This window comes from Eptatretus burgeri, chromosome 6 (genome assembly GCF_056783735.1).
Source record: "Eptatretus burgeri isolate ZD-2024b chromosome 6, Ebu_testis_v1, whole genome shotgun sequence".
NCBI lineage: Eukaryota > Metazoa > Chordata > Myxini > Myxiniformes > Myxinidae > Eptatretus > Eptatretus burgeri.
In genome coordinates, this window is record NC_140966.1 from 35,722,869 (window position 1) to 35,745,368 (window position 22,500).

Sequence of the window (22,500 nt, forward strand, 5' to 3'; positions counted from 1 at the left end):
AACTCCGGATCGTTAACCAACTCCACAGCAAGCAACGTGGGTTTAATGGGTAGTTCGGAATCCAAAGAAATTGCAGAAAGTCTCGGTGATCCTCGCGCACATAGAAACCATGGAACATTTGTTCAATGTCGGCTATGATGATGATGGGTTACTGTCTGAAGCGTACTAATACCACAAGGAGGCTAGCAACAAGGTGTGGACCAAGAACTAGTAACTTATTTTGTGAGACATCATGATGGGTAGCACTGCTATCGAACACCACACAAATATGGTCAGGTTTGCGTGGATGGAATACAGCAAAATGAGGAAGATACCATTGCGGTCATTTTGCCTCTGTTCCTGTTTCAAGAGGCTCAGCATATCCTTTGGAAAAGAGTTTAGACATGAAGTCCACATACTGCTGCTTAAGGGCTGGTTTCTTTTCCAGAAGCTCGTAAAGGGACTTTAAGCAGTTGATTGCAAGGGGTCAATTGTCTGGAAGTTTTACATCGTCTCTGAAGGTCAATGGAGTCACCCAATTGCCATTGCCATTCCTGAAGAATCCATCGTCCATGATTGCAAAAAAAAACGGTTGACTTCTATGGAGTGACCCAACTTGTCATCATTCCTTGTTCACTGAAAGACATCACTGCCGACCCCATTGTCATAGGCACTATGGTAGCAGGATCTCCCAAAGAGCTGACCTGAAGGTACGTGATGATGTGGCAGGATGGCATACATCCTTGGTGGTGACACGATTAGGACATGGTGAACAGACTGATGGTCTTCCATTGTTGAGAATGTGGGTATGATCAGCCTCCACTTGCTCAGTGCTATGGATGCCGTCGAGACATACATCACTAATTATCACCCATTCAAGGCCCATACATCGTACCCATGGAGTATTAGGTGGTCCATTCCGAAATTCTCTCACCTTAAGCAGCTGAGGAGTATCTTGTCCCATTTAACAGCAAGATGGTCACTTCTGTGTCAGGTTCGGGAAAAAGTTCAGCAATAGGATGTATATGTGAGTGGAACCTTGCAACCTCCAGTGTTGGGATCTCGGAGGAATTACAAGAAATAGCATTAAACTCGGTTCGCTCCGGGAGCGGCAGCTGGACTATTCCATCAAAATATTCGATGACTGGATTCCTGACATGTCTACCACTGGATGCCATTGTTCCAGAGTCAGGTTTTGAGCTCATCGAGGACTGGATTATTTGGCACGTTGAAGTAGTCAAAGAGTTTTCTGCAGCCCAGATGATGGGTCATCCAATACAGCATGTTTTCAGAAAGTTTTCAGCATTACAAGCAATGAATACCTTCACAACACTGATTTTGGAACAGGACCTTCCTCTGGATCCATTACTACCACAAATATCCGGACACCTGTTAATCACCGAGGGTCACTCCTCACCATGCTTTCGAAGCCTATCGGACACTCTCAGGGTTCGAAGAGTCCCTGAGAAATTGCCTCCCTGCCGGTCCATCAAGGGCAGCACAACTGCATCAGGAAGTTCTGAGAAATTATGGGTGTTGTCACAGTGAGAACAACGCAATTTTACTTGACACTCCTTGGCTGAATGGTTAGTTGACAGAGCACATCTTGGACATGTTTTCCATTGGTTAAGAAGGATGAGTCTGGGTTACAATGTTTTTGATTTGAAATATTTGCAATGCGCAAGAGGATGTTTGGCCCTATGAATTATGGCAGAATTGTTGTTGGTATTCCATTTGACGATGAGTGTGCTGATTTTCAGAAAGTGACATGACTGCTGCATTCGGTTGCTTGACAATCTGGCAGCAATTCACGTGTGACCTTGGTCTTGCTTTCTCTAATCCTTGGACGAGTGTCACTAGTGAAGACAGACATTCCATTCTTCGTGGTGAGTGGAGCTTTCACCTTCGTAGCTGAAGAACATGATCCCTCATCATATCTTGAGGAAACCATCAGACTGAGGTCATTTTGAATCTTTGCATTGCACCAAATGAAAGATGCGAGCATCGAAAATAGTGAAAAGGTGACATTGTGGGTTTCTTTATACTTGAAGGCCTGCATCCTCCAACAATCCACGAGGTCAGGTGGAAGCTTCACTATGATTGGTTTGAGGAATAGAGATATATCCAAAGCTAAAAGCCTGGGAAGGGAACCATCATTTTTGGCGGCCTCTATTTCCTCAATAATGCTGCTAAACTTCTGCAAGGTTTTGCTGTCATGAGAAGAGACTTGAGGAAAAAGTTCCAGCAAGTTTAGCAATGATTGGGTAACTGCTTCATCACTGCTGAATCATTCTTGAAGGTGATTCCAGACCTGCTCTAAACCAAAATCGGGATTGGAAATGTAAACTCGGTTGAGATGCTCTTCGAGTGTTTTGGATTCTGAAAGATCAGCCATATGTGGAACCATGATGTTTAGCTATTCATCGGATGATAGCGATACTCCTCTGATCATGTTCTGGAAGGCCACATGCAATGTCCTGAATTTTTCCCTCTGTTGCTGCATCTGTCACTGTTCGTGTAGCAATCGGTCCGATTTGCATCCCATGGTAGCTCTGACAGAGGCCTCAGCTGCTTCTGCGTTGACCTTCAACAACAGCGAAGACCCGGAAGAATTGGACAAACCAGCGACACACAGCATGTGTCGCGAGCTTGACATGCCGGTTCTCGACGAACCACCAGAGCCAGTGACAGACCACGTATGAAGTGAGCTTGAAATGGCAGCTTTGCTTCCTGTCAGCCATGAGACGAGTGTAATGTCATGTTTTTACTATCCTGGAATGGCCCACGTGTCCCAATTTGTGAATAAGAATGCTCCAATCAGTTTCACCAACACTTGCAGAAGCTGTTTGATCAACACTTTCAAATTGCCCTTTCTTTAATTTAAAATACTATAAATGCATTGGTAAAACCCGTGCCTTTTCCACAAAACCATATGTCCCACCAGACCAGGGAAGAGTCCTCTCACCTATTTGCAGCAGAGATGACACCATACATGAGCAGAGCATAAATATGCATGAAGCAAAACATGAATATGCATGAGGCAAAACATGCGTTGAATATAATCTATATATTATTTCTGTTAACGTCTGCGTGTAATTTGACGTATCTCCTCCAACAATGCCAGACAGATTGTCGCCACCTTTGGCATGCGGGTGGTCTGTGGTCTAATGAACAGCATGGGCTATGTGAGATCGCGCCAGACAGACAGGTTTGGGAATTTTGGGCGATTTTCTAATTTTTACATTCGTTTGCATTGGGACGTGTGACGTCACCTCTGAGAGGCGTAATTCCGTCATGACATCTCGGTCACTTGCTGATGTCATTACGTCTGTCGTCGACAGACCGTCACCACCGAGAGGCATAATGCCACTCCGAGAAAACAGCGTCTGCAATGTAAAACCCTCTTCTGCACATGCTGACTACCTCATAAGGTGAATTTGACACAAAAAATGTAACAAGAAACATTGTATATAAAGTAAAGATTTATTTTTTTTAAATATTATTTCTTTTAACATCTGCGCGTATTTTGACGTTTCTCCTCTGAAACCGCTGGCAGGATTGTGCTCATTTCCCATATACTGCGGTTTCTTAATGTGACGAAGACGATGCACTAAATTTCTAAGTTGGAATTGGATGACAACGTGGCTTCAACAAGATTTTCAACCCATGGACGGCCGCATTTATTCCCATTCGGTCTCCATCGCTGAACTGCTGTACGGTAATTGCTGCCGTCTATCCAAAAAATATGAACTCGCATAAGGGAGTACTCATTGCATCAAACACTGAACATAAACACAACTGATAATAAATAGTATAGCCCAGAACATCAGCAATGGTTGTCATGTTTTAAAAACCAGCGTGGAAGGCAGGGAACGATGTGTGTGTGTGTGTGTGTGTGTGTGTGTGTGTGTGTGTGTGTGTGTGTGTGTGTGTGTGTGTGTGTGTGTGTGTGTGTGTGTGTGTGTGTGTGTGTGTGTGTGTGTGTGTGTGTGTGTGTGTGTGTGTGTGTGTGTGTGTGTGTGATAGAATTGTGTCGAACAGAAATGAAAAATGAGGGTGTGTGTATGAATATGTGTGTGTCCCTGTGTGTCCATCTGTGTGTCTGTGTATGGATATATGTGTGTGTGTGTGTGTGTGTGTGTGTGTGTGTGTGTGTGTGTGTGTGTGTGTGTGTGTGTGTGTGTGTGTGTGTGTGTGTGTGTGTGTGTGTGTGTGTGTGTGTGTGTGTGTGTGTGTATGGATATATGTGTGTGCATGCGTGTGTGTATGTATGCATGTGATAGAATTGTGAAGAACAGAAATAAAAATACCCCGGAGTGGGAGTGCCGGTCATCTCTGCCAGAGGTCGAAAGCAAAGTTCTCTGTGCCAGACTGGAATACGGGCAGTTCATAAAGTATGTACGCTCTACTTCCGGGTTTCAAAACCACCCACCCCTTCTGTATGCAGGCTAGTGACCACCCACATCCCTCTGTATGCAGGCTAGTGACCAGCCACCCACCCCCCTCATACATCACTAATCGCTTGCAAAGCATTCACAGGTGTTCCTTATGAACCGGTGTTTGTAAGCCATGACAATGCAGTCCCTAGCAGTGTAATTTACCTTTTTCTTTTCATATCACAGCACGTCATTCATGAAAATAAAAGTACAAATTGACATTCAAGACAATGTTAATGTCATAAATGAAAGTAAGTGTGCATATAAACTTGTGTTCCATTGTTTTAGTTAAATCTGACAAAAGCTTCAAATGTAATATTTGTCTCGGAGGGTTCCGGTTCTTAATTTAATACTTTTATTTTTGTATGTACTTTATGAACTGCCCATACGTGGAATCAGAACGAAGTTTGTAGGGCTATAAAATTGGAACGAGAGCAAATTTCAAAAAAATGGCTCGTGTTGTTCTAGATAATAGTCCATAGTATCTGAATCACTAATAACATTGATCTCTCTTGATAAATGAGGGAGGAGATACGATTTGAAATCGACGATTTTCGCAACTTTGACAGCCTCGTGACGACCTCGACCTTGGACGACCATGGAAGTTGTATCGTTGTGCATGTCTCATCGACCTCTATCCATTCCACTATTGGTTATTTGTCTCCACTCGGTTTGATTGTGGACGGACGGACGTACGGATGGACGGACGGACAGACTTCGAGACTGTTATTATTAGATCATCTCTACTGAGATGATAGAGATGACCTAAAAATGAGGTATGTGTGTGGATGGATATATCTGTGTCCATGCGTGTGAGTCCATGTGTGTGTCCATGTGAGTGTGTGTGTGTGTGTGTGTGTGTGTGTGTGTGTGTGTGTGTGTGTGTGTGTGTGTGTGTGTGTGTGTGTGTGTGTGTGTGTGTGTGTGTGTGTGTGTGTGTTTATGTCTGACTTCCTTCTTGGGACTATGGTGCAATAATTGGTCTTCATTTTGATTGTACATAATTAATTATATTACCAATTATTTATTTTTCCTTTTATTACAGTATTTCAAACTCACTCGTAGATCAGGTGAATTGGCATGCTGATTATCTTCACAAGGAATGGAAAGCTCTGAATGACGTATTGGCTGAAATCCAGTTCGTTCGGCAGGCATATCACAACAACCTCATTTAATGCGTGAATAACCTGCTTCCGAGACCTCCGACATCACAGAATTTACCTAATGTTTCAAAATCCTTTGAAGATTTTATAGAAAGGTGTGACATAATATTACACAATGATGTTAAATTTCAATGTTCTTTGAAGATTTACTGGAAAGGTAGTGCACATATGTTAATGTTAAAATACAATTATGTTAAATGAGTGCCTGTGTTTCCTGTTTTTAGAGTGTCAATCATGAAGAAAGCGCAGATATTTTGTCTCTTGTTCCAAACAATCAGAGGCTACCACAGGTAATTAATTATTCATCTCTGACTGAATCTAACATATGAGAGTTTGGATATATTTATTCATAAACGAAGACGGCATACTCTGACACCTCCTTCGGGATTCATAGGTGTGTCATATCATATTAGTACGTGTGTGTGTGTGTGTGTGTGTGTGTGTGTGTGTGTGTGTGTGTGTGTGTGTGTGTGTGTGTGTGTGTGTGTGTGTGTGTGTGTGTGTGTGTGTGTGTGTGTGTGTGTGTGTGTGTTTTAACAGGAAAGAAACATTCAGATTCAAGATCCCTCACTCTCTCACTCAAACAAACATTATATCAACATATTGTATGTTTTAAGCATTCATTATATATGCTTTGCTTAAAAGTATTTAATTCTTACAAAAAAGATAAAGGTGGTGTAAAAAGAGTGTGGGAGTGAGGTGTGCTCCCCCAACACCCCACCACACCCCTTCATCTCACCCCTCCACTCCCCATGTATGTGTGGGGGAAGGGTGGTGGTGGGATGAAGGGGATGTGGCTTGCGTGGGTGTGGCTTGCATGGGTGTGGCTTGTGTGAGTGTGGCTTGCATGGGTGTGGCTTGTGTGGGTGGAGACAAAGAAGGGGGCGGAACAATTTTTAATTAAATAAATGCATTGTGTGTGGGGAACTAATAAACTAATCATTGTATGATGAACATGGATGTGGTGTGTGGGTGTGGCTTGTGTGGGTGGGGAAGGGTGGTGGTGGGTTGCATGGATATGACTTCCATTGGTGTGGCTTATGTGTGGGCAGAATCTAAAAAGGGGTGGAGTCAATTTTAGAATTTTTTTATTTAAAATTTATTATCTTTGTCTTTTGTAATTCCTGTGAATGAAATGAACCTAAAATCTCTTCTCTTTTTAAATCATATAATTTGTCAGTCCAAGGAACTGTATCTATTATATAAACGATTATAAAAAGTTAATTTGTCCATCGCTTAGTATAACCTTTTTCAAAATGATATGACCACCTGCATATTCTTATTATATCACCAATTATGAACTAAAGATTTCTCAGATTGAGCTCTTTTTCATATTCTAATTTTGTAAATGTTTCTGATGGCTTAGATTTTGTTGAGATATGAATCGTATCATTGTACTTATCTACAATGTCCAGAATTAAAGATAACCACTGTTGAGAACCGAGTTGAGTGAATGATTTATATAGTCTCTCTTTTAAAGTGCAATTAAAATGGTCAATATCAACCGCTTTTCCTTCATTAAAGGTGCTGTATAACGTAATATTGTTATCTTTTCGAAAATTCACAAATGGTTTGTTGTAGAACTCTGTACCCTCATCAGTCCACTATTTTTAAAGGTATTCTCTTGCTTTTATTAAATATCTGTTGGAAGGCTAACATAAAAGTATTACCTGTTTTGTTTTTCAAAGGGACAACCCTCGCGTATCTACTCCTCAAATCAATAACAGTAAAAGCATACTTGTACCCCTTATCATTATTCAGTTCAATCATGTCAGCAGACCAGGTATAATCAACTTCTTTGTCATAAATCTTCCTTCCATTAAACTTTGTGCTTATTGGTTTATGTAATTCATCAGCTAATTGCTCTTCAATCTTAATAATATCATTAGAGCCAATAAGTTTTTTGAATTTCCAAGCCCGAGTTTCAATTTAGCACTGATCATCATCTTCACAATGAACCTATCCACGTTTTCTCTCAGGTTTGGATTTTGTATCAGACAAATTATACATTTCTTGATCTGCTTCATGTTTTTCTTCCAATGTCATGCTATTTCCATAATCAATATCATGCTTCATACACACTTCATCAACTCTGTTTTTAGGTTTAGACCAATCTTTGAGGATTGTTAGCTTGTTACCAATCTTTTAGGATAACAAGGATTAGGATTGTTAGCCTCATCTAATGTTTTATCCAAATTTGTTCCTGGACCACAGAAAGAATACCCTAGTAGATGTAATTCCCCTGGTATTCCAGTTGTTGTAAATTTACTTCCTGATTAAAACTTTTGTGTATCCCCCCACCCCCCACGTTTTTGTTTGGAGATGAATTTACTCTTTTTAGAGCCACACACCGAACATGTGCCTTTTTGTATAACCCTATTATTTATACTTTTAACATATGAGATATTTTTACTCTTGGTTTTCTTTTTACACTTGAGACAATAACTCATTTATTTATAAGAAAAATTCCGACAGAGTGCAAAAACCTTTTTAGTTTCCAACATGCACATTTGAATCTTAATTTTTAAAATATAAAGAATCCTTAGAAATGTCTTCACTCTCTCCCCTCCATTTATTAAAGAACAAAATGTAAAACTTTAACCAACATACCAACATCATCAATAATATAATCTTTTCCTTCTTTTTCTTCTTTATCTCCACTTTCTCGTTGAAATCTTCTCCCTGAAATCCCTGATAATATTATTGATGCATATCTTTTTCCTAGACGTCAATTCTTTTTTTTCCTCCTCAGTGCGTTGAGATCGATTTATTTTATGTAATACCTCCAATCTTTTTTTAATCTCACTGGTTTCCTTTTTTTATATTAATTCATTCTCTCTCTTTCCTCCCTCTCTCTTTCCCCCTTCTCTCTCTTGCCTCCTTCTCTCTCTCTCTCTCTTCTCCCTCTACTCCTCTCTTTTCTCCCTCTCCTCCTTCTCTCTTGCATCAGTTTCTTCAGCTCCTTCCTCATCCTTTACTACTCTTGAATCACTTTAACCCCATACAATATCATACATATAAATCAGGAATATCATGTGTTTTCATGATATAAACTAGGCCAAGACCATTGTTGATTTTAGCCTTATTAATTTCTTTTATTTGTTGTTTGCCAATCATGCTTCCACAAATCTGAATTCTTGGCACCAAGTGGATAATATTCTTCCTTACGAGACATTTAATTATTTCAGGTCTTCGAGGTTTATCTTAAATGACCAATTATACCCTAAATCATTCAGATCATATCCCCAATGTTCTCTTCTCATACAAATGATACGCCCTTCTTTATAAAATTTTATTTCAATTGGAACTGCGAATTCTATGACACGTCAATAAAATAAACACCTCTGTATCTTTGGAACATACAGGCATTTTATTTCAGCATATATATTGTGATAAATCACGTAATCTCACAAAGTCATTCGCCTCAGTCGGGCTTGGATAATTTTTAAACTTATATGCATTTTTCATATTAATATTTTTTATTATGCTATATTTCTGTTATTCAGCCGATGCCTTTGTGTAATAATTTGATAAATCAATATCCAGTTCTTGGGATACACCAAAGGTAGAACCATCTTTTCCAACATGTCATTTATATTAGATTAAAAATAACATCATAAAATTATTTATTTTTGTCAAGTTGAAATAACACATATAGACATAATTGACCACAACATTTGGAATTTAATTCTTGGATTTGAAATGTTTTATAAACACCATTCGGTAAGAATTTCATGACTTCAAAAGGTGGTGGAAGACCATAACTATCAAAATAATATTTAACCTGATTATTATACATACAAACCCAATTAGAACAGTTCCCATTATGATCTTCTAAAAATAAAATAATATTCTTTGTATATTAAGACAAGTTTGTTAATTAATCTCTCATACAAATAACCACATTATCAATTTTTAATTTCTTATAATATTTGGCAAGTTCAATTTCTGATGTTGTATTCTTTCCAAATTCTTTCAACCACTCATCAATATTCATTTATTTATGAGAAAGATATAATCCATTTCCCCTTTTAGTTAATTTTACACCTGCTTGTGCCACAGAAGAAAGCATATCTCCAACTAACAATCTTGTTTTATCAGGTAGGCTTTCAAGTTTTTCAGCAAAATCTACAATTACACCACTTCCACTAATTTGTTTCTCAAACTCTTTGTTATGTCTTTCCAACTCTTTTTGAGCCTCTATTTGAGCCTTCCTTTCATTGGCGGTTTGAGCCTTCCTTTCATTGGCGGTTTTAACTGCTGCTGATATACCGGCCGTCAATGCTCCAGCCGCCCTTAAACCAGCAAATAAAGGAATTAGAAATGGGAGAAATCCCCCACTCGTCTCTCCGATTGAATATTTCTTCAACATTGGTTTTGACACTTTAATTTTAAGTGAGCCAGTATCGTTCACGATTTTCACCTGTTCTCTTGTGAGCAAAACATCAATTCTTATTGCTCCTTTACTCTGAATTGTATTAATGTTAATCATACAAGGCCTTTGATTTTGAATCCAAGATGATAGTTTCTTAAGATTGATTTGATTAACATATACCCCAGTTGGCACTTTATTACTCATGTATTTATCAAAAAATTATGTGAGACGAATCATAACACCATTATCTGTATTAATCTGCAATTCGGTTTCTTCCAAAAGCAAACAATATGTATAACTTCTTCACTCTCTCCTCTTCAATGTGTAGGGAAGTATCCAATCTATTAGACTTTATAGCAGGGTTGGGGTGATGGAATGGATAAGGGGGCTGTCGAAGGTTTTATTCCTGATATGGTAATGGGAACAAACACAGACCCTGGTTATAGTCAAAGAAAGGCAATGTATAATGATGATAAAAAGCAGGTAATAGTTTTAGCGTGGCAGTTCCTCTTAAGGGTATATTTGGATTTTGTGATTATGATAAAGTTCTGCATTGACTTAAAATTAGATTTCAACTGCAAAGGAATGATAATGAAAATAGATTGCTTTTTGGTTTACAATTAAATTACAGCAATTACAATTAAATTACAATTACAAAACTTTTGAAAATTTCAATTACAATTAAATTACAATTACGCCCCAGTACAAATTTTTCAATTACAATTACAATTATAAATTTTCAATTACAATTAAATACAATTATGCTCGGAAAGAAATTCAATTACATTTCAATTACAATTATCAATTGCCAATTACCATTGCAATTAGCACACATTTATTTCCTCCCACAAAACAAAAAAAAAACACAAGAAATTTGAATATGGAGCTTTATTTACATCAGTATATATTTACATGATCACAGACATTTATCAATAAAACTTTATGTACATATATTTAGATAATCTTAGATAAATTCTTATCACATAATATCACATGGCTTAATATGACTGAGTGAAATTGATGTATATCTAGCTGTCGAAGGGTGCATTGCACCGAAGGAACATCAGTTTCTCAAACCTGGCATCGGAGAGGAGACATCTGTCTGGCCTGAAGACTTTTCCCGCAATGGAAAAGAGTCGCTCCACAGGAGCAGAAGAAGCTGGTATGGGCAGAAAGCGGTGGGCTAACATGGCCAGATGGGGAAATGAGGTCTGGTTCTGCTTCCAGTAGGTGAGTCGGTCGGAGTCTTCTGGTGCTGCAGGATCAGCCAAGTACTTGGCTACTTGAGTCTGTGCTTGGCAGGGGGTGACAGCAGGTGTGGATGAAGCCATAAATCTGAACAGTTTAGACTTCTTCCTGGGTGGGGAGGCTGCCTCACTGGTAGGTGAAGGAAGCAGTGAGGACACCTTGTCCTGCAGAATGTTTGTGATGTTCTGAACATCCTCAGGAGAACACCACCCAAGCTTCCAACGAGGATCCAGAGCAGCTGCCAGCTGGAAGGACTCCTGCAGCTCGTAAGGTCCCAAACGAGTGTCGATGGAGGCTGCAAGTGTTGACACAAACTTGCACTTTGTAGGTCCCAGAGAGGTCTGTGAGTTCTGCTCGGAGAACACGAATACAGGGCAGAACAAGACTGGCTGTTACTGTGTTCTGTCCCTGCCACTGGTCTGTGGCCTCCTGGAAAGGGGTGAGAGCTTCTGTGATCTCGCTGATGATCCTAAGCTCACTCTTGGTGAGCTTACCTGGAAACTTCATGCATGCTGTCTGTCGGTCTTGTTTGCACGTTGTTTAAGGCATATCTCGGTAGCGACCCCCTCGAAACCTGTAGTCCGTGGTTCCCTAGTTAAGAACGGGTTAGAGATTGTTAATAAAAACATTGTCGTGAATGTTTTGCTGGTGTTGTGTTCCCCGATAAATCTGGTTGGTTCGTATGAAGTTGCCGCTATGGATTAATTCATGTCGCGTCGAGGAACGATCCATTCGATTGCCATATAAAACCAAAATGGTTACAGACTGGCAGAAAACGCTCGGCATCTGACAGAACCCGTCTGTAACCGGGGTTCTATTTCCCCAACTGGTAAGGTACAAGGATTACGTTGGTATCGCGACTGAAGACGCGTGACCTGAGGCCTGTGCCGAGCCGGCCGGCGTTATAAACCCCAGAGATGGCGGTGGTGAGGGTGGCGCCAAGAGTTGGGCGAGAATCCCGCCACCCCGGATCCGCAACAATATCATCAATAATATTGTTAGTCTTTATACATGTATGTAGTATTTGTAAAACCACATTGAAATTGAAAACAGTGTGTAATTGAAACGTAATTGAAATGTAATTGATTACTTAATTGATTTATTACTTCAATTACAATTACACGCATAATTACCAGCTTTCAATTACGATTCAATTACAATTACGCTATAATACAAAATTTTCAATTACAATAAAATTACAATTACACCCATAATTGTAATTAAATATCAATTACGTAATTGAGCACAACCCTGCTTTATAGTTTTCTTTTGAACGCTCAGGTCAATCGCATCTATTTTATGTCGGCTTTTCAATGCTGTCATATCCAAAATGGGTTCGTTATTACCATTGCTTTCACACACCTTTTGGTAAGACTTGTATGCTTCAGCATAATCATTTTTTTCCCAATCAATTTCCAATCTATCTCGAGGATAAGATGTTCCATCCAGAGAAACACGAAGTTGTTTCGCCTTAGCATTATCACTCAATGCATTATTCTTATCAGTAGCAGTATCTCCATCTGGTTTCTTAAGAATAAGCCATAGGTATTGTGGCTTTCCTTCCAGAACACCCAAATTTCACGTGTAAGTGGTTTGGTTCAGTTTAACATGTTGACATCTTCTTTTAAGGTATGATACATTTAGTGGTTTCTTCGAGTTGTTTTCGATTCAACATCTCTTCCGTTTTAAGATAAGGAGTATATTCAATAATATACCAACTCATTTCATCAACAACAAATTATTCTGAGCACCAAAAGAATTAGCAGCATCAAAAAGTAATCTATTTTCATTATCATTCCTTTGCAGTTGAAATCTAATTTTAAGTCAATGCAGAACTTTATCATAATCACAAAATCCAAATATACCGTTAAGAGGAACTGCCACGCTAAAACTATTACCTGCTATTGTATCATCATTATACATTGCCTTTCTTTGACTATAACCAGGGTCTGTGTTTGTTCCCATTACCATATCAGGAATAAAACCTTCGACAGCCCCCTTATCCATTCCATCATTAAATGAATATAGTGTAAATTTCATCATTTCAGATGTAGCAGAGACATAATAAACTGCTTCAATTTCTTGTGTTCCAATATACAAACAAACACAATCAAACATTTTCCAGAAGAAATCATTTACGAGTGTAGCATTTGTGTTATTCCCAGCCTTCGTGAATGTAAATTTACACAACAAACTTTTGGCTAGATTCAAATGTTTGTTAATTATTTATTTAGAAACTTTTTGTTCCATTTGTATTCCAGTCTGTTCCTGTTATAGCATTTACCTTGAAGTCGTCTTCTTTTTAGATCCTCGTGGAGGATCTCTAAGTCTTACTCACATTGTTGTTCTTAATCTTCTTCTTGTGGACTTTTTTTGTTTCACAGCCTACAGTTTTCATCAAAACTTTTGAAACTAGGCATATATATGTAAAAATACCCTGCGCAGACAGTAACCATCTTCGATTTTGAAAATTCCTCCTAGAAAAAAAAGTTATGATGTCCAAATATCTCCGCTAATGGAAATCGCCGAAAAAATTATCTCCGAAACTAGGCAAGCTTTTTGAATTCTGTTTGCGGGAATCGAACAGGGCATTAGCGGAAATGAATTACCGCATATATGATACATCACTATGACGTCATATCAATCTTTATGACGTCATTCCTATTTTTTGACATTTTTTGTTTCACAACCCAGAGTTTTCATCAGATCTTCGTGAAATTTGCCATGCATATGCAGAAAGCCCACGCGCAGGCAGTAACCATCTCCAATTTTGGAAATTCTTCCTAGAAAAAAAGTTGATGTCATAATATCGCCGCTAATGGAAATCGCCTATACCATTATCTCCGAAACTAGGCAAACTGTTTGAATTTTGTTTGCGGTAATCAAGCCGGGCATTAGCACAGATAATTTTTTGCAAACCTGAAACATCACAATGACATCATATTCGTTTTTATGACATCATCATTAAGAGGCTGAGGATATTAGCTCATTTGAGCTTGTTTCGTGGAGTTTGAGATGGCAATGGTATCATACAAATCATAGGTAGTATCAATTGCTTCCATACTTGTATTTATTTTTATTTGGAAAAAAAAACAGGTGTTAAAATTTTTGAAACCCTGACTCAAGTATTTGAATTATTTTCTGTCGTTCTTGGGAAGACAACTGAGTTTTGCCTTTCTTAATTTATTTTATTGCTTGCAATTTATGGGATTCCTTTTGGGCATCTTTTATACTCTTTATAGCACCCGCTACATTTCCCACAGCAGAAGCAGTTGAACCAATTGGGTCTTTCTGTTGAAGAATAGTTGAACCTATACCCATTAGAGTATCAATTATTCCATCTCCTTTATTTAAAAATGTATGTCCTACACCCCGTTGTCTCCGGTTTATCGTATCCTCTACCAAGATACATACCTTCACCATTATAGTATGGGGAAAGGAACATTCCATCCTCTGTAATTATTTTATATTTTCCCAACTCGTGTTTCCTCACAATAACCATCGCATTTATTTGTTGGAAAACTTCACAGAGGTGAATTCTCATGGATATAATTTCTCCTTTAAAAGAAATCATGTGATTATCTTGGTCGGTTATCCCAAAATTACTCTGTATATGGTTTTTCCAGACATGGGTAGATAAACCAGATTTTTTTGTTCCATATTGAATTTATAACCAATTGGGGTTGATTATGCACAGAATAAAAATATTGTATTTGTTCTTATTCCATTATGATAAGCACCATCAATAAAATAACAGTGAGTTAATGTGGAATTTATGCCTGAGGATATTTGAATGACTTTCTCACTATAAAACGTCCCATTAGTTTCAATATTTTTTGAGGAGAAACCCAATAACTCTCTAAATGGATTATCAACTGTGAAATCAACCTTGTATTTGTTTTTTAAGTTTTATCATTGATTTTGAAGTATGTTTTTGAACATCTATAACAATATGTTTTGGTTCATCACCCTGTTCTTTCACAAGGCGAGCAATTTCGGAAGCTATTTGAGAAATCTGGTATGTTCCAGGTGAAACTGTTATAGTTTTGAAACTGCTTCCCGGATTATAACTGAACTTGTCATTTTTATCTGTGATATTAAACAAGGTATTATAAGTTTCCATAGACAACAAAGACGCCTCATAATCTTTTGTTGTGTCAAGTTGTAGTGGGTATGGGAACGAAGATGTGTGATCACTTTAAAACTCAGGATTGTGCTTCTCATTTATAAGTTTAAAAAAGTCTGTATATAATTATTATAAATCTCTTTTCTTATTTTCTGAAACACCATTCTTGTTAAATCGTCTTGAAAAGAAGATAACTCAAATCATTTTTCTTCCAACATTCAGTGGCAGTAATTCCACCATTATCTTATCTACAAATATATATATATATATATATATATATATATATATATATATATATATATATATATATATATATACATACATATACATATACATGTTAGACATTAGGTTTGACATTCATTAGATATTTAGAAAATAAATTATATAAATTTTTATTGGCCTTTTTTGAAACTCTATGTTTTATCCTGAGTTCATGTTTAATTTCAAGATAATCCATTATTTTATTTATATAATATCTTGAGTTGAAATTTCCCTGAAAATGGCAATCGTTAATAATATACATCATCAATCCATGAAACATTACCGTCATTTGTTCAGTCTCTTCTCTTGTAAGAGAAGGTATATTATCACCCTCATACATAATATTCATTTCTCTTATTAATCTTGCAAAGTAATTCATTTTTGGTGTAATTTTGAAACAGTTATGTTCCTTTTTATGTATATTTTTTCATTAATTAGAAGATAACCACAGAATATACATTGTTGATGGGCTTTTGACTCTGTATTTAATCCCACTCTATCACATACAGGACAATTCTCAAATTTTTCATATGGAGAATTAGGGAATTCAAGAGGCTCAAGATCTAGTATACTATTCATATTTATAAAGTAAAACTTATTTCAAATAAAATTCATCTTTGCTATCATCTTTGGTAGTTTCATTTGTGCTTTCACAATCATCTATAAAACTACTTTCACAACTATCGTTTGAAAACAAACTCTCGGTATCATAACTGCCTCTGTTCCAACAGAGATACTATCAACACTCTCGTAATCATCACTTGAATAATGAGTCATATTTAATCCGTAGAAAAAAACATTACCATCTATATTCATGTACTTTTTTCATGAATAGATTCAACTACTTCATTTTTTAATATTAAAGGTAATTTTTAAATGGTCCTTAACTACTACTGAATGAAATGTCGTTTCACCTGATATATTAGCATCCATTATTTCATCAAGATTTACATCTTTAGGGTTGTTGAAAAAAATACAAATTTCTCCTTGCATATTGCGATGGTCTTATCTTTTCTTCCGAAAGCTTCATCCATAAGGTTTTTCTTTTTGACACTTTTTCTTGTTTCGTTGCTTTTTCTTGTTTTGAATATATTGCCAGAAGGAGAGGAAAAACTTTTGTTAGAGCTACTTTAATTGATGTTCTTCCAGATATACTAAAAGCCCTTCCACTGAAGGAAATTGAAGAACTCATATTATTCACCATAATTGTTTTTATCCAATAGTTGTTATATTTATCTTTATTCAATTTTACATCCTCGACATATTTCTCTGTATCTTTTACAAATGAAGAGATTGATTGAAACTTGTCTTTTTTGTCTTGATACATTGTATTTATTAAGTGAAAAAAGTTGGAGGATAAAATGGTTTTAAGCACAGATTCACCTATAAATTTAACGAAATTTTCATCAAGATTTTAAGTAAAGTTTGGTTTTATAAATATGGTGAATACAATGTACTGCGATGTTTGCAAAAATGAATATAAATGTTATAAAAACACCTTCAAACCAACATTCAATGTTTTCAGACAAATATCTCCATTTGAATGAAAAATAAAACATTGTGATGTCTGTTCCAAGGAAGTCTTAACAGAGAGTTATAAAAAATACCTTCAATCACAAAAACATGTAAACAACATTGAGAGAAACTTGATGAGAAATAAGACGAAAATTGGATGAGAGGTAGATGTCATTGAGACAAAACTAGTTGAAATAACAACTCTTCAAAGATGTTTTAAAGATTGGATAGAGGTAAAACTTATAAGATTTAATATTAGTGTAAGATCCATTTGGTAGGCAATTCGTATCTCAAAGGATTCAATTATCAAGGTTGTTCGTAGAATGTTGAAAAAGCATAAATCATTCAAAATATATCTTGGAGCCTCCATTACCTCCTCAAAAGAAGATAATGTTTTTTTTTGTTTTTTTTTGTATACCTTGGTCGAGGCTCGTATGAGAGCTAACACACAACTCACAGCAAGGAGGCATGAGACAAGAGGGGAGGGAGTGGAAGGGACAAAACAGTGGGGAACAGACACATTAGGTGAACTGTGGAAGGGAGAGGAATGGGGATGGGACGGGGAACATGGCGAAGAGAAGATGGACATTACAGGGACTTTCAGGAAGGAAAGCAGGGGAATTGAAGGAAGTGGGCTTGGGTGGATTATCAGGGGTAGAAAAGATCGAGGATTTGGATGGGGGAAGATAAGAGGTGGTGGTGAACAGCTGTTTTGAAAGCCTGGATGGAAGAATGGGAAAGAATAGAGTGAGGAAGTTTATTCCAAAGGCAGGAAAAAAGAGGAATGAAAGAGTGAAGATGAGCAGTGATTCATGATTTTGGTAGTTTTAACAGAAGGGGGTTGTTGGCGGACCTTGAGCGCCCTGTGGAAATGTGGTGGGGACAAATCGCAGAGAGAGCAGGGGGGGCAAGGCTGGAGAGGAGTCGGTGGAAGACAGAAAGACCACCGACCAACCTGCGGTGATTGAGTGAGAGGCCCAAAGACTCAGCTTCATTGCGGGAGATGCCGATGATCACTTCCGGTTCCGGTTTTTGAAGTTTTTTGAAATAATGTTTTTGAAGTAAAATATAGGAGAACAAATCCACCACACCATATGACATCAATTGATAGCTTCCTTAAATTTCCTATCTTTGAAGAGCTTATTAGATTTGAATTAGAAGAACAACAACAAGGTAGTGGGTTCAAGATTGGGAATGTTTCATTTATCGATCTTAATATCCTTAAATCGACTCTGCAAAAGGCTTATTCATATATTGATTTACCTTAGAATATAAAGAATAAAAAGGCAATCATTAATATTAAAAATACTGATAATAAATGCTTTCTCTGGAGTGTTTCAGCAAATCTTTATCCACAGGAAAGGGACTGTGAAAGATTTTCAAAGTATAAGAAATATGAGAATAAATTAGAAAGTGGGGATCGAGGTATCTCGAGAGGAGAACCCATGAGTTTAGAAGACACAACAAGGTTTGAGAATATGAATAACCTATCAACAAATGTTTATGGTTTAACAGTCCAAATTCTAAGAGTGAGTAATATTATATCCAATGAGAATTAGTCAAATGACCAGCATGTAGGTCTCCTTTATTTCACGAATAAAGAAACTGCTCATTATACTTGAATAAAAAACTTTTCTCGATTGAAAAGTAGTCAAGTTTATAAATCAAAGCATAAATCATATCCTTGTTGTATTTAATGAAACAAATAAATGTATAAAACACACATTTGTAATATATTCTGATTTTGAGAGCATCTTGGAAAAGACTGCTGATATTTAAAAACAAGCTCGAATGAGCTAAGATCCTCGTCCTCTTAATGATGACGTAATAAAAACGAATATGATGCCATTGTGATGTATCAGGTTCACAATGAATTATCTGTGCTAATGCCCAGCTTGATTCCCACAAACAAAATTCAAACAGCTTGCCTAGTTTCAGAGATAATGGTATAGGCGATTTCCATTAGTGGCGATCTTATGACGTCAACTTTTTTTAGGAAGAATTTCCAAAATCGGAGATGCTTACTGCCTGCGCGTGGGCTCTCTGCATATACATGGCAAGTTTCATGAAGATCCGATGAAAACTCTCGGTTGTGAAATAAAAAATGTCAAAAATAGGAATTACGTCATAAAAATTCATCTGACATCATAGTGATGTATCATATGTGCAGTAATTCATCTCTGCTAATGCCCTGTTCGATTCCCGCAAACAGAATTCAAAAAGCTTTCCTAGTTTCGGAAATAATTTTTTTAGGCGATTTCCATTAGTGGAGATATTTTGACGTCATAACTTTTTTTTATAGGAGGAATTTTAAAAATCAGAGATGGTTACTGTCTGGACAGGGTATTTGTACATATATTTGCCAAGTTTCAGGAAGTTCCGATGAAAACTGTAGGCTGTGAAACAAACTAGTTTCGGAGATAATGGTATAGGCGATTTCCATTAGTGGCGATATTATGACGTTAACTTTTTTCTAGGAAGATTCTCCAAGATCGGAGATGGTTACTGCCTGCGCGTGGGCTTTCTGCATATACATGGGAAGTTTCACGAAGATCCGATGAAAACACTGGGTTGTGAAACAAAAAATGTCAAAAAATAGGAATGACATCCTAAAAATTGATATGACGTCATAGTGATGTATCATATGTGCAGTAATTCATCTCTGCTAATGCCCTGTTCGATTCCCGCAAACGGAATTCAAAAAGCTAGCCTAGTTTGAGATAATTTTTTAGGCGATTTCCATTAGCGGAGATATTTTGACGTCATAACTTTTTTTTCTAGGAGGAATTTTCAAAATCGGAGATGGTTACTGTCTCCGCAGGGTATTTTACATATATATGCCAAGTTTCAGGAAGTTTCGATGAAAACTGTAGGCTGTAAAACAAATGAAACAAAAAACAAAAAATGTCAAAAAATAGGAATGTCATAAAAATTGATATGACGTCATAGTGATGTATCATATGTGCGGTAATTCATCTCTGCTAATGCCCTGTTCAATTCCCACAAACAGAATTCCAAAAGCTTGCCGAGTTTCAGAGATAATTGTTTAGGCGATTTCCATTAGCGGAGATATTTTGACGTCATAACTTTTTTCTAGGAGGAATTTTCAAAATCGGAGATGGTTACTGTCTGCGCAGGGTATTTTTACATATATATGCCAAGTTTCAGGAAGTTTCGATGAAAACTGTAGGCTGTGAAACAAAAAAGTCCACAAGAACAACAACGTGACTAAGACTTAGAGATCCTCCACGAGGATCTAAAAATCAAAAGCATATCCCTTGCAAGTTTTGTTATTACATTAAATCATCTGTAAGAAGTAATTATAAGTTGGAGTTGTATAGAGGACCTCATGCTGCTGATGAATTTGCTAAAAGGATTGAGGATGATTGTGTTAAGCTTCTCCCGCAATGAGGCTGAGTCTTTGGGCCTCTCACTCAATCACTGCAGGTTGATCGGTGGTCTTTCTGTCTTCTACCATCTCCTCTCCAGCCTCGCCTCCCCCTGCTCTCTCTGCGATTTGTCCCCACCACATTTCCGCAGAGCGCTCAAGGTCCTCCATCAACCCCCTTCTGGTAAAACTACCAAAATCACGAATCACTGCTCACCTTCACTTTTTCATTCCTCTCTTTTCCCGCCTTTGGAATAAACTCCCTCACTCTAATCATTCCCATTCTTCCCTCCAGGCCTTCAAAACAGCTGTTCACCACCACCTCTTATCATCCCCCCATCCAAATCCTCGATCTTTTCTACCCCCGATAATCCACCCAAGCCCACCTCCTTCAAATTCCCTGCTTTCCTTCCTGAAAGTCCCTGTAATGTCCATCTTCTATTCCCCATGTTCCCCGTCCCATCCCTCTCCCTTCCACAGATCTCCAAATGTCTCTGTTCCCCACTGTTTCGTCCTTCCCACTCCTTCCCCTCCTGTCTCATGCCCCCCTTGCTGTGCGATGTGTGTTAGCTCCCACACGAGCCTCGACAAGTATACAAAAAAAAAATTACGTCAAGAACAAATAAACCCCTTAATTTATCTCCAAATGAAGAGAAAGAATTTGAAGCAGCAGGATTTGTCATGTACTGTATGCTCAGAGGCTTTGGTAAAAACTGATAAAAGGGTTAGAGATCATTGCCATATCACAGGGAAATATAGAGGAGCAGCTCATAATAATTGTAATCTTAATTATAGAATCACTACATTCATACCTGTATTTCTTCATAATAATTGTCATTATGATAGGCATCTCTATATAAAATAACTAAGTAAAACTCCTGGAAATATAATAACAATTCCTCATGCAGATCAAAATTACATCATTTACAAAACAGATTTACACTCGAGAAATGGGAAAACTTCCCTAGAAAACTTCAAAACAAACATAAAGACCTTCCTTATGGAGCTGAAAAAGAAATACCCAAACAAGAGCTATTCAGTGGTTATCAACAACATTTCTTTAGTTCTTCAAATGAGTTTAAATATATTCCTACAACTAAATTACAAACACCATTGTTTGATAAAGAAAAGTATTTTTTACATCAAAGAAACCTAAAGCAATTTATAGAAGCAGGACTACAAGTTAAAAAGGTACATCGGGCACTAAAGTTTAGTCAGTCATTGGTTAGGTAAACATATTGATTATAATACGAGGATGAGAACAAAGGCTAATAATGATTTTGAGAAGGACTTTTACAAGTTGATGAATAATTCTGTATTTGGTTAAACAATGGTAAATAAACAGAATAGACAAAATGTAAGACTTGCTACAATTTGGGAGCAGGTGGAGAAGTTGATAAATTCACCAAAGTTTAAAAGAGTAGAAATATTTACAGATAATTTTGCTGTTCATTTGAATACAGAGTATAAAGATGGATAAAACGATTTATGTGGGAACATCTGTTTTAGATCGTTCAAAGTAGTTAATGTATGATTACTTTTATAATAATCTAAAGAAAAGATATGGGAGAATATTGTATTGCTATAAATGGATATGGATAGCTTCATACTAGGGATAAATACAGGTGATGTTTGCAAGGATATGAAAGAAGATGAAGATATTTATGACACAAGTAATTATGATCCTAATAACCTGCTCTTTTCGAATAAAAATGAAAAGGTGATTGGTAAATTTAAAGATGAATGAGGTGAAAAGATACCAAGTGAATTTTGAGGTGTTAGATCAAAGGCATCTGCTTATAAATACTTAACGAGAGGGTAAAATGAATTCAAATGTGAAAAGAAACTGAAAGGTCTAAATAAGAGTATTAAAAGAGACCATACACTTTCAACATTACCTTGAATTTATATGGAAGAGAAAGGATGTTAACAGAGATATGGATCTTACTAGAAATTATAAACATCAAATATTCTTAGAGACTGTGAGTAAGAAAGCTCTAACAGCATTT

The 22,500-nt window shown here is 37.1% G+C and overlaps 2 protein-coding genes across 6 annotated transcripts in view; one reads left to right on the forward strand and one right to left on the reverse strand.

Annotated features, from left to right (window-relative positions):
- Positions 1–22,500, reverse strand: part of PAX6 (paired box 6) — a 202,453-nt gene that overhangs the window by 51,477 nt on the left and 128,476 nt on the right. The gene's annotated exons all lie outside the window — the stretch shown is intronic.
- LOC147024538 (uncharacterized) overlaps positions 4,812–22,500 on the forward strand; it is an 80,979-nt gene continuing 63,290 nt past the window's right edge. For all 4 annotated transcript variants that reach the window (XR_015059078.1, XM_085884553.1, XM_085884554.1 and 1 more), the window contains exons 1-3: positions 4,812–5,191; positions 5,461–5,673; positions 5,803–5,868. Coding sequence is in view for 3 of the 4 variants with exons in the window: in XM_085884553.1 (XP_085740679.1) it covers positions 5,813–5,868 (56 nt within the window). In the remaining variant the exon portion in view is untranslated. The remainder of the gene's footprint in view (positions 5,192–5,460; positions 5,674–5,802; positions 5,869–22,500) is intronic.